This window comes from Macadamia integrifolia, unplaced genomic scaffold (assembly GCF_013358625.1).
Source record: "Macadamia integrifolia cultivar HAES 741 unplaced genomic scaffold, SCU_Mint_v3 scaffold_123A, whole genome shotgun sequence".
Lineage (NCBI taxonomy): Eukaryota > Viridiplantae > Streptophyta > Magnoliopsida > Proteales > Proteaceae > Macadamia > Macadamia integrifolia.
The window spans coordinates 66,145-78,393 of record NW_024870618.1 but is presented as its reverse complement, the minus strand read 5'-3'; the positions used below and the strand labels follow the sequence as shown (position 1 = coordinate 78,393).

The window sequence follows — 12,249 nt, the reverse complement described above, 5'->3', positions numbered from 1 at the left end:
ACCTTTGATAATTTTATATCTACCACTGAATCTAATATGAATATTAATTTAATAATTAGAAGAAATTACACTCCCCTCCCCTAAACTTTACCTAAATATCAATTACCTCCCCTTTACTTTGAAATATATGAGAACCTTCTCTTGAAGTTCCTGGTGCTTATTTTTGTCCCATTATTCCCTAGTAGTGTTAGATGTTGAACTAAAAAGACAAACTTACCCTTATCATATCCGAAATCCCAAATCTAGTTTATTAAAAGACAAATTTACCACTTCATCTCTAAAACCCCAAACCTAGCCTTTTCCATCGAATTTAGAGAAAAGAAGAGAGACTTTCAAGTAGGCGGCATTCTTGTTCTTCAGTGACGACCTGAGTGAGGCAGCGGTGATGGTCTCTCTCTCTCTCTCTCTCTCTCTCTCTCTCTCTCTCTCTCTCTCTCTCTCTCTCGTTCTTTTTTATTTTTTCTTTGCACTAATGACTGGAATGTTGGAATATTTTAATAGTTTTAAAATTTGAAGATTCAAAATATTATTTTGTTTCATCAAAGTGTCTGTTGGAGAAGTTTTTCTCTTCCTAATAGGCACCTAAGTGACCAATAGGTGTGACTATTGGAAAGCAAGTCTGAATGGTCAACAAATATGTATTATAAAAGAGACATGGCTTTTGGGAGCACCCAATGGAGGTGACCTTTCTTCTCCTATATATAGTAAGACAATCCCTACTTTAAAAAGGTTTTTTTTTTCTCTTTCTTTATCATTGTTTGGTTTTATTCTTTTGAACTATTGAGCCTAGTTTTACATATATTTATTCAGAGAGAGAGAGAGAGAGAGAGAATATCTTTTTTTTCCCCTTCGGGAAATCGTTTACATACCTATAACCAAAAAAGAATAAGATGGAAAACAAATTTATTCAAAGATATAGCAAGCAAAGTCCTTTATTTTTTGTGGAAAAAAAAGTCTTTTATATAACCTAATAAAAAAAATTCAACGCGTAAGAAGAATGAGATCAAACAATTTAAAAGGGAAGCTAATCACGCTTGGGCTCTGCAATCCAAAAGTAATTGCTTCCAAGAGTACAAAAAGAAAGTCTCGTCTTTTCTGAGTAGTTCTTGAATCCCAATGGAAGCATCTTCTTCTTCTTCTTCTTCATCCTCTTCTTCTGGTTGGTGGTATGAAGTGTTCTTGAGCTTTCGTGGAACTTCACCGATCACCTCTACCATGCCTTGGATGAAGCTGGGATTAACACTTTCAGGGACAATGAAGAACTCCCAATGGGGAAGAAGATTGGGCCGGAGCTAATCACTGCAATCGAGCAGTCGAGAATCTCTATCCCCATTTTCTCGGAGAATTATGCTTCGAGATCACTAAGATCTTGGAATGCAAAAACACAATGGATCAGGTCGTTCTACCCATTTTCTACAATATCAAACCCTTGACGGTCAGAAAACAAACCGGGAGCTATGCAAAGGCCTTCGAGGAACACCAGACCTGTTACGACTACACGATCCTGCAGAAGTGGAAGGAGGCTCTGGAAGAGGTTGGATCATTGAAGGGATGGGATTCCAAGAACATTGCTGACGGGTGAGTACTGATAACTACACCAATTGCGATTCCTCTATTTTTTTTCCATTTGTAGTTAAATATTTAAGTGGTTGATTGATCTTGAATCTTGATTGAGAACGGTATCGGTAACGGGATGGGTCAAGGCCGATATTGGTTTATACCAATTGGAATAACCCGTGAACGGATTAGGTTTACGTACGAGAATGTTGTCGTACACTCCTGATATGTGGATATAGAATCTATTAAATGAAAAGAGAGAATTCATTCCATATCCACGGACCAGGAACGTTCTAATAAATTCTCGTACATGAACCTGATCAGCTCTCGAATAACCCTAGATCCCATAGAAATACTATTGGTTTTATTATTAAAATCATTTTTTACCATTTTATCCCTTGTTTTTACCCCCCCCCCTTTTTTTTTTTTTTTGTTATTTACATCGTATAGAACTGCCCAAGAGGACTTTACTCACACACAAGAGGGAGGGGGGGATGATAAGAAAGTGGGGGGGAATGCATGTGCCAGGATTTGATCCCTAGACCACAAAATTGGCGCCTACTCTACCAGCAGAAGTTGCAATGACTGCGCTATGCACTGGATTCACTCTGATTTGTCAAGGACAATACCAATCCACTCTGATTTGTCCTTTGTTTTTTTTTTTTTTTTTTAGAATATCCGATTTGTGAAACCATGCTTGTAGGCTGATGGTTTTAAAAATTTAGATCGGATTGGTATCAGCCTTGATTGATTTGATCCTAACAAAGTACGATCCAATAATAAAATATAATAAAAATATTTTTTATTAAAAAATAAAAAAATAAATGTCTCTGATATGATTCGGTCCAAGCCAATCTAAATCCGTATAAGATCGATTACAACCTGACCAATCGCGAGTTTAGAACATTAGGTCAATACTTGCAGCTCAGTTTCAGGAAAACTTGGTCCTTTTTTTTTTCAGATAATTTACCTTATAATATGTCATCTGGGGAAAGGTTTCACACGATGTTAGTGTGGGTGAATTCTTCCATGCCACATCAATGGCATGTGGAGAATAGCATGATATATACAAGACCCACAAGATCAAGGTAAGGGAGAGAAAGAGACCAATATAAAATTGCATGTTTGAGGAATAAGATTGGATTGGCTTGAATCGGTTGGATTGAATCAATATTTGTTCCATCCAATCTCGATTCTTGGCTGATAACATATCGTTAGATAGGTATGGAAAAGAGATGGTGAGATTTAAAGATTTTTTAATGACACCAAAGGTAGGATAGGTATTAATCTTGTCTGATCTCAAGACCAATTCCGATATATTAAACCTTGTGTGAGACAGTGAGAGAGCAATAGCATGTTGGTTAAGAGTGTCAACTTAGAACAGAGAACCGAAAACCAAAACTGTAACCAGTCGTTTAAAACCAAATCAAATTGAAATGAAGTAAATCGATTAAGGCACTGGTTTCAAAGGATGGAATCTTTTCTCAGTTTTATTTGGTTTTGGTTTTCTGGAATCTTTTGTCAGTTTGATTTAGTTTTGGTTTTCATAACGAAAACCATTAAACCAAACTGAATTCCCTGTGTTCTAATCGAATAAGAAATCAGGTAAAATTATATTATTTTTTACTATTTCAAAAAATATGGATTATAAATTATATTCTTTAAAATGCTTGAAAAAATGTTGGTGAATTATAACTCTAATTAATAAGTGTCTTTTTTCCCCCTGTCCAAACACCTAAAATAGGACCTAAATGTAAAATGGAATCAAATTAAAAAATAATAATGAAACAAAATACCAAAAAAAAAAAACTGAATCAAGTTGGTTCGATTTTGGTTTGCACATTTTATCTTGAACCAAACCAAAATCAAGTAGAGTATTGATTAATATAAAAATAGAAAGAAAAAAATTAGAAGGAGAGGCGCATAGTAAGACTTGCGTTATCTACTTCAATTTTCCATAATTCACTTATGGTTCATCCATGTCGAATTTTATGGAATCCTAATCCAAATTCTTTGTCATTCTATGATTCAAATTATGAAGGCATGAAGGGAAATTAATAAAATTAGTTGTTGCTACAATTCGAAATACATTGAACAAGACACCTTTTATTGTTTCTGGTGACCTAGTCGGGATCCAATCTCATATTAATAAAATGTTAAGGTTGTTAAACATTGAATCTGATGATAGAAAAATTGTGGGAATCAATGGTTTCGGAGGCATTGGCAAGACAACCATCGCCAAGGCCGTCACTTTGAAGGATGTAGCTTTCTTGCAAATGTTCGAGAAACTGCTCAACAACATAATGGGCTTACTTGTCTACAAAATCATCTTTGCCTTGATATTCTAAAACAAGAAAATCCAGATATTATTAGAGTTGATCATGGACTTAAATGTTATCAAAAAAAGATTTCGCAAGAAAAAGGTTCTTATTGTTATTGATGATGCGGATCAAAATATTCACCTGAATGCATTAGTTGGGGATCGAGAATGGTTTGGTATTGGAAGTAGGGTAATTGTCACGAGTAGAAATAAGGCTATTTTAGTTGCTCAAAAAGCAGATGGGATTTATCAGCCCAAGAAAATGAACCTAAATCAATCTCTTCAACATTTTAGCCTTCATGCTTTTAGAATGACTGAACCTCCAGAAGACTATTTGGAACTGCCAAAAGATGTAGCAAAAACCACTGGAGGACTACCCTTGACTCTTCAAGTTGTAGGTTCATCTTTATTTTGCATGGGAAAATCAGTATGGCAAGGCACATTGGAGAAGTTGCGAGATGTTCCTAATAATGAGGTCATGCAAAGACTGAAAATAAGTTATAATGTATTAGAATATGAGGGGAAACAAATATTTCTTGATACTGCGTGCTTCTTCATTGCAATGCATAAGGATGTTGCACGCTACATATGGGAAGCATGTAAATTTTATCCTAAAGTTGGACTTGATGTTCTTTAACTAAGGTTTTTGATAACAATTGGTGAAGATGGTTATTTGAGAATGCATGATCAGTTGCGGGATCTTGGAAGAGAAATCGTTCGTCAAGAAAATATTAATGAGCCATGGAGCGTAGTAGGATATGGTCTCATGAGGGAGTGTTGGATGTATCGGATACAAAGATGGTAAGTACTGAACACACATTTTTGTGTGGGTTTATAGATTTGGTTTTTATTTTTTTTTTTTTTTTTCATGATGATTTTGTACTTATTTAAGGTTCTTCTTTTTGTAGGGAAGAAGAAAAGTTGAAGGATTTGGTATGGACTTTGGACAAAGATCAAGGAGCCAATGTTTGATGAATGAAGGATTTGCTGAAATGACTACACTAAGGTTGCTTAAAGTAGACCATGCAAATTTTACTGAAAACTTCACACATCCTTTTTCACAACTGAGATGGCTTAGTTGGATGGGATGCCCTAAGAAATTCACTCTAGCCAATTTTGATCCAAGGAAACTGGTAGTTCTTAATTTGTCAAATAGTGAGATCACAGAACACTGGGAGGGTTGGAACCACATCAAGGTCTCAGAGAACTTCTCTTTTACTTGTTATTGTTATCAATCATAATCTTTCTTGAGAAAACTTATACATGAGTTACTGTTTTATTACTTGATCTCTAATGGATAAATAACTGTTCTCTTTTGCAGAAGGCAGCAGCAAATCTAAAAGTTCTAGATCTCACATCCTGTGAACAACTATCAAGAACACCTGACCTTTCGGCAAATAGATGCTTGGAGATATTGATTCTTACTGGTTGTAAGAAGTTGGTTAACATTGATGCATCTGTTGGTCTTCTCGAGAGGTTAAGAGTTTTAGATACTTCTGAATGCTTCGCGATTAAATCATTCCCAGTTGAGCTTTCAAACTTGACAAGTTTAGAGATACTATGCCTTAAAGCCTGTGGGAATCTGGAGGAGATACAAAGTGATATTTCCAAATTGACAAAATTGAAATCTTTGAAGTTTTTCAATAGCAACTTCAGACTCCTACCAGCTACAGTCAATGCTCTTACTTGTCTTGAGGTACTCATCTTAAAAGAATGTAATAGGATTAGTTGCATCTCAAGTCTTCCCTCAAGTTTAACCTGCCTGAGGGCTACAAAGTGCAAATCAACTAACTGAGATTCTAGGAGTCAACAAAGGATTGAAATGGTTGGAAATCTTGGATGTTGGAAATTGTTCATCTTTGGAAAGATTGCCAGATCTATCAAGTTTTACAAAATTGAAGTGCCTAAGACTCTCACACTGCAGGAAAATAACTGAGATTCCAGGACTGGACAAATTGGAATCCTTGGAAGAATTAGATATTACAAAGTGTGTTTGGAAACATTACCAAATTTGTCAAATTTGAAAAACTTGGAGATCTTAATAGCTTCTGGTTGCCTGAGGCTAACCCAGATTCCAGGTCTCAAAGGATTGTGGAAATCCTTGGAAAATTGGATATTAGTCGGTGCAAATCATTGGAAAGCTTACCAAGAATCAAGAACTCTACAGATTGGAATCCTCAGATGATGAATACGATGACAATAAAGGATTTTTCACCAAAACTAGAAGAAGGGATAAACGCCGGCCGGGTACTTTGAGGAGATTGACTGAACGAGAAAGAGTCATGAGAGAGAGAGAGAGAGAGAGAGAGAGAGAGAGAGAAAGAGAGAGAGAAAGAGAGAAAGAGGAAGGAGGTGCTCAGAAAACGTTCTGCCAGATGGGAACTCTTACGAAAACTTCTCCCAATAATTTTCACTCTTTTTCACTTTATTCCTCATATTGACACTCAAGATGTGGTCCAAACTAGAGTCTACCCACCAGGTTCTCTCTCTCTCTCTCTCTCTCTCTCTCTCTCTCTCTCTCAACTAATCTTGAGAGTCATTACAGGTCTAACCCTTCAGAGGAGCTTCGATATTCATTTCACGTACCTTCTTCTCCCTCCTCTCTCTCTCTCTCCCCCTCTGACTAGGAAATTTCGCTTCTAGTTATTTGATATGTATAGTCGCTGTTAATTAAGGCTCTGGCCTTTTTATAGCTCTGAATTTTTTGGGCTTTTCTACTACTATACTTTTTTTTTGGCTAACAGGATGTCCAGAGTTCAGACCTTTTGCCCAATTAATTTCTCAAACAGGCGTACACACCCTCGTACACACAAGTTGGATCAGTACCAGCTCCTACAAGAACCATAGAAACCATGGGGATAATCACAAAGGGATAAAAGGAGTCGAACTTAGGAAGCACGTCTATTTACTGCTATACTATTCTTCTATTGCGGAAATAACTTTTACTTCCCACTAGGAAAAAAGACCAAAAAAATTTGAAAGTTTCCTTCCACCAGGTTGTTATAAAACTTTGTCAACTTATTATATTTATGATGTGTGTGGCTATCCACTATATTTATTGGAGTTTCATCTTGTAAGATTATATAAGTTCTTACTCTGCCACTGCCTTTGTGTGCTTCGACCTACTCTTTTTTGTTGCAATAAATCTCTCTTTTATGTTTTTAAGTTTCTTCGCATATATAATAGAATTATTAGATTTGAGATTGATGATCCCAAGCTGACATTGAGAGGGAGTGAACCAGGTCTTCAAAATTTTTTAACAAAACACCCAACAATGATGGCACTTAGTACAAACTCAATTCCCAATATTGTTGTTACTCACAAGCACTCACTACACTTGAACTAGCGGTCACAATTTGAACACCCAAGAACTCTTTTGCAATCTTGATGCTCACAACCTCAATTACTAGCATTGTCTCGCCATTGACTGTACTATTGACTAACACACTAGCAAACACTGTTGGCTAGGCAATCCCAATTTTACCAACTACAGTTTGTATGTGATCCCACCTTCAACCAAGATTGGTCAGGCCAATCAAGAGTGCACACCCACTCTACAAAAACACAAGCATAACACTTCTATCCAAAATAAAATGCAACCAATCATAACACAAGAGTTTTACATGGTTCAACAATGTGCCTACTCTACGGAGCATTACCCACATTGGGTTTCGTATATTTCTCAATATATTCCTCTTATTTGATTTTTGATAATACAAAATTGGGGTTATAACCCACTCATAGCTGCAACCATAGATTCCTAGATTGTATTAGACATTTCAACAAATATTTTATAAGCATTTACTCACAAGCACCTTACAAGAAATTTTCAAATGATAAACTCAAGACCCCAAACAAAACTCGATCCAAACATTAATATCATGTAAAGAAGAGCAGTTCCCAAGGCCAAGCTGTTGGATCGAGAATTTTAAGTAACCATCGAACCACATTCTCGCAAGCTGTCCGAACCTCAATACCTTTCCATCCCAGCTCCGTTGCACTCTGCAATCGTGAGTCTTCTTGAAACACCAAAATCCATACAGGCCACGATGAAATGATGTTTAAAAATAGATTGATTATTTTTATATTGAAAAAAAAAAGATCCCCACAACATTTAGATGCAAATTTTATTTCAAACCTTTTCACATAATGAGTCATGTGACTACACTGATGCTATCATTCCTGTCTATGTCTTCTTAAATTATACGTTATCAGAATGAGTTGGAAAGATGAGATACAACAATATGAGGATATACATAACTCCTTTGATGGATACATATATGAATGTGAGAAATATGTTGGCAAAGATTAATAAAATAAACCTAATTTTGATGACCGATGACTCTTATGCCAAAGTCTTCGTTTTTTTCATAAAGAAAGTACTTAGCCCACTACCATTCCCTGACCTGAAGGCCCATGTGAAATTTTGATTGGATTAATTATTCTCCGTGCATTCATGCGTACCGACAATAAGCTGAACCCATTCCACGTGGCAAATAAAAACAAAACCATAGGTTGAAATCGATTACAACAATAATTCTTAGAATCTGAGCCGAGGTAAATACTCATATATTCAAATTGAATTTAAATCAATTCAATTTAATTTAATTCAATTTAATTAATTCGATTCGATTCCACAGATTTAATATTCGGTTTGGATTATAAATTGGGACCCTTAATTTGACCTATCCTTCATCCCCCCCCCCGGCGCCCGATCAAGCTCATTTTGAACAATTGACACTTCAATTAGCATCCAACAAACTCTATAAATGTTCCACCAAAAAAAACGAACTATATAAATGCACTACCTGCCCTCATATTAATCCAATGATCCATATTAATTCGACCCACAAATCTTTCATAGGGTGTTGAAACCTCCTAGAGGAATAATCTATACCTGATTCAACATAATCTTAGTATTGGCTTTCTCTGCCACTCATCTTCATTCTGCTTGTAAGATTTTTTGGAGAGATTTTGGAGGGTTCATGTCCTTGGATTTTTTTTGTTCTGCAATCAAACGTTTTGATTATCGATAACTTTTTTTTTTTTTTTTTGGTAAGAGATTATCGATAACTTGAGTTTCTCTTGTTTTTTGTTCTAAAATCTGTTTGATGAGTTGACTTGAACATTTTCAAATATATATATATATATAAATTGGGCTTAATCAGTGGAGTTGGATTGCCGTTTGAGGATTCTTGCTTCATCTGGCACTTCATCACTGGACTAAGTTTGCTCATATTTCTTGGTATTTGTTTCTGATTTCTTTACATAGTCTTAATTTGTAGTAAGTTGATTTTAACCCTCTTACCTTTGCCAATGCCTTATCGGTGGTTCTCTCATTGGATTTATGGGTAAAAACGCTTTCCCTTTCCTCATATATTATTGTCTTTTTCATAGATTTGGTTGAGTGTTGTGTTCTAAAATTTCTTTCTAGAGTTTTTTTTTTTTTTTTTTTTTTTCCTGTCATAATTGGTTTTAAATTTTGCTATTGGGTCTAGGTATCTTCTTTGACTCCATCAGTGAGCATAGGTATTAAATTCGGATTCGGGAATTATTCGGATTAATGCGTTTCATTCATTCAACGATTTGATCAAAATATCGGTAAAAAAACGGAGATAAAATTCAAGTTCGGATTCAAATTCGAGAATTATTAGTTTACAAAAATAAAAAGCAGATAAAAAATTCAGATGTTATTTTTAATATTTGCAATACTTGTTTCATATTATCCATCAATTATCATATGTACATAACATACAAATGATATAAAAATTAAAATTTTAAATTTTAAAGATAAAAATATTATATTTATCTCTTTTTTTTTTCTAAACTCATTTCCTATTACTCAAATAATTGAATCAACGAAAGAGAGACTGAGAGAGGGGACTGAGCACAAATTCAGCTAGACCCATGTCACCCACCATGCATGTTCACCTTAAAGACTAAAGAGAGAGTAACGAACTGTAAAACTTAGTCAAACAAAAATGAGGTGAGAGATTTTTTTTTTTTTCTGTAGAAGTGTGAGAAATTACCTCATAAAAGATAAGTTTAACTATAATCACTCTTTGCCTCAAACTTCTCATTCACCACGAATGATAATCAAAGTTAAAATCCAAGTCATCAATGAGTGAGTAGGTATATTAATTTTTTCAAGATTTTTCTTATCTTTATCTAACCCAAAGGACCCATCACCCCATAGGCGCCATCATTGACCTTAACATAGAAAATGGAACATAAGTAGTCACCATCTCAAGCCGAACAATAAATGATTTAGAAAAAATGCACATACTTGAGTTGATGCATGAATTTAGCCCATAGGACCCGTCACGCGCATAGTCGCCATCATTGACCTCAACAATGGAAAATGGAACATGAGTAGTCACCATCTCAAGCCTCTCCATGAAAAATAATCACGAATAGAACAATAAATGATTTAGAAAAAATGCACATACATGAGTTGATGCATGAATTTAGCCCATAGGACCCGTCACGAGCATAGTCGCCATCATTGACACCAAGAATGGAAAATGGAACATGAGTAGTCACCATCTCAAGCCTCTCCATGAAAAATAATCACGAATAGAATAATAAATGATTTACAAAAAATGCACATACATGAGTTGATGCATGAATTTAGCCCATAGGACCGTCACGCGCATAGTCGCCATCATTGACCTCAACAATGGAAAATGGAACATGAGTTGTCACCATCTCAGGCCTCTCCATAGAAAATAATCACGAATAAAACAATAAATGATTTAGAAAAAATGCACATACATGAGTTGATGCATATATTTAGCCCATAAGACCTACCACGTTATCACCATCACTAGGCCTCTCCATGAAAAATGAACCATCAATAGACAGTGAGACTTTGATTTGAATAAATCATATCATTATGAAATTGCCACCAATGTTCATAAGCTTCAATCATAACCACTCCCAGTCAATTACGAGGGAGTGAATGGTACTCACTCCCCCACCCCCAACAAAAAAAAAATTATACATGTTATACAAGAAGTCAACATCGTTGCATGACAAGCGTTCAAACTTTATATTGCTTGATCTATAATAAGTGGTCAACATGAATGCAAACCCCTGTAAATGACCGCATAAAGCAATAAAGGTAAGATACATGTAAAGTTGAGTCAATTTTTCAAACATTTCTACAATTTGTGGGATTTGGCTTTTAATATTTTGTGAAAAATAGGTTTTGGAACATTAATTTCAAATTTTGAAACCAAAATGAGCTGTCGGGATGATGCTTGGTTGGGGCTTTTTCAAAAACCCTAAGACAGACACAGTAATAGAGACTATACTTTCACTTTTACCAAAAAAAAAAAAAGAGATTATACTTTTCACTGCCCGGCCCCAAAGTTACCCACAATTATGTAGGTTGGACCCAAATGTTCGCTGCCCAAAGCAAAAACCTTTATTTAATTAAACCAATAAAAAAAAGTAAACAGTGCATAAAAGTGACAGGAAAGTCCAACCTGGAATAGCAGATCAAGAAATTGAAGGGTGCAGCTAATCAAGCACAGATTCTGCCGCTCTGCAATCCAAAAGTAATAGCTTCTAAGAAGTTGAATCTTAATGGCAGCGTCTCTGAATGCCGGTTTTGCCTCTTCTTCGTCTTCTTCAAGTTCGAGTTATGAAGTGTTCTTGAGCTTTCGTGGAGAAGACACTCGCACCAATTTCACCGATCACCTCTACCATGCCTTGGATGATTCTGGGATTAACACTTTTAGAGACAACGAAGAACTTCCAATGGGAAAGAAGATTGGGCCGGAGCTAATCACTGCGATCGAGCAGTCGAGAATCTCTATCCCCATCTTCTCGGAAAATTATGCTTCCAGTAAATGGTGTCTCATTGAAATCACTAAGATCTTTGAGTGCAAAAACACAATGGATCAGGTCGTTCTGCCCATTTTCTACAATATCGAACCCTCGGCGGTGCGGAACCAGACCGGGAGCTATGCAAAGGCCTTTGAGAAACACCAGAGATGTTTTGACCACAATACCGTGAAGAAGTGGAAGGAAGCTCTGAGAGAGGTTGGATCATTGAAGGGATGGGATTCGAAGAGTACTGCTAACGGGTGAGTACACCAACTACAAACAATTTCTGTTTTAGTTTAGTTTTTGGATCTATTAATTTTTCCTATATGGATTCACCATGTCCCATCGCGATCCAGGCTATAGCTATAGAAGAGAGAGGAGGGTCACCTTTGTCCTTAAATTTTAGTGTCTCCTTAATCTAAAGAATGATAAGAACGTCATATTGTGCCAATATGCTTCAATGACCATTCTCATTCGATCCTGATCCACAGCCATTATCTTCTTCAACCATTAGGGTTATGGGGACCAATTTCCCCCCC

The 12,249-nt window shown here is 35.9% G+C and overlaps 2 protein-coding genes across 2 annotated transcripts in view; both read left to right on the top strand.

Moving 5' to 3' along the window:
• The first annotated feature begins 4,621 nt into the window (after nt 1-4,621).
• LOC122070836 (disease resistance protein Roq1-like) overlaps nt 4,622-12,249 on the top strand; it is a 42,649-nt gene continuing 35,021 nt past the window's right edge. Inside the window, exon 1 of the mRNA XM_042635080.1 lies at nt 4,622-4,678. The gene's annotated coding sequence lies outside the window, so the exon portion shown is untranslated. The remainder of the gene's footprint in view (nt 4,679-12,249) is intronic.
• On the top strand, nt 10,543-12,241 carry LOC122070829 (TMV resistance protein N-like). Its single transcript, XM_042635073.1, has one exon. The coding sequence runs from the start codon at nt 11,468-11,470 to the stop codon at nt 11,972-11,974; it is 507 nt and encodes a 168-aa protein (XP_042491007.1). The 5' UTR covers nt 10,543-11,467; the 3' UTR covers nt 11,975-12,241.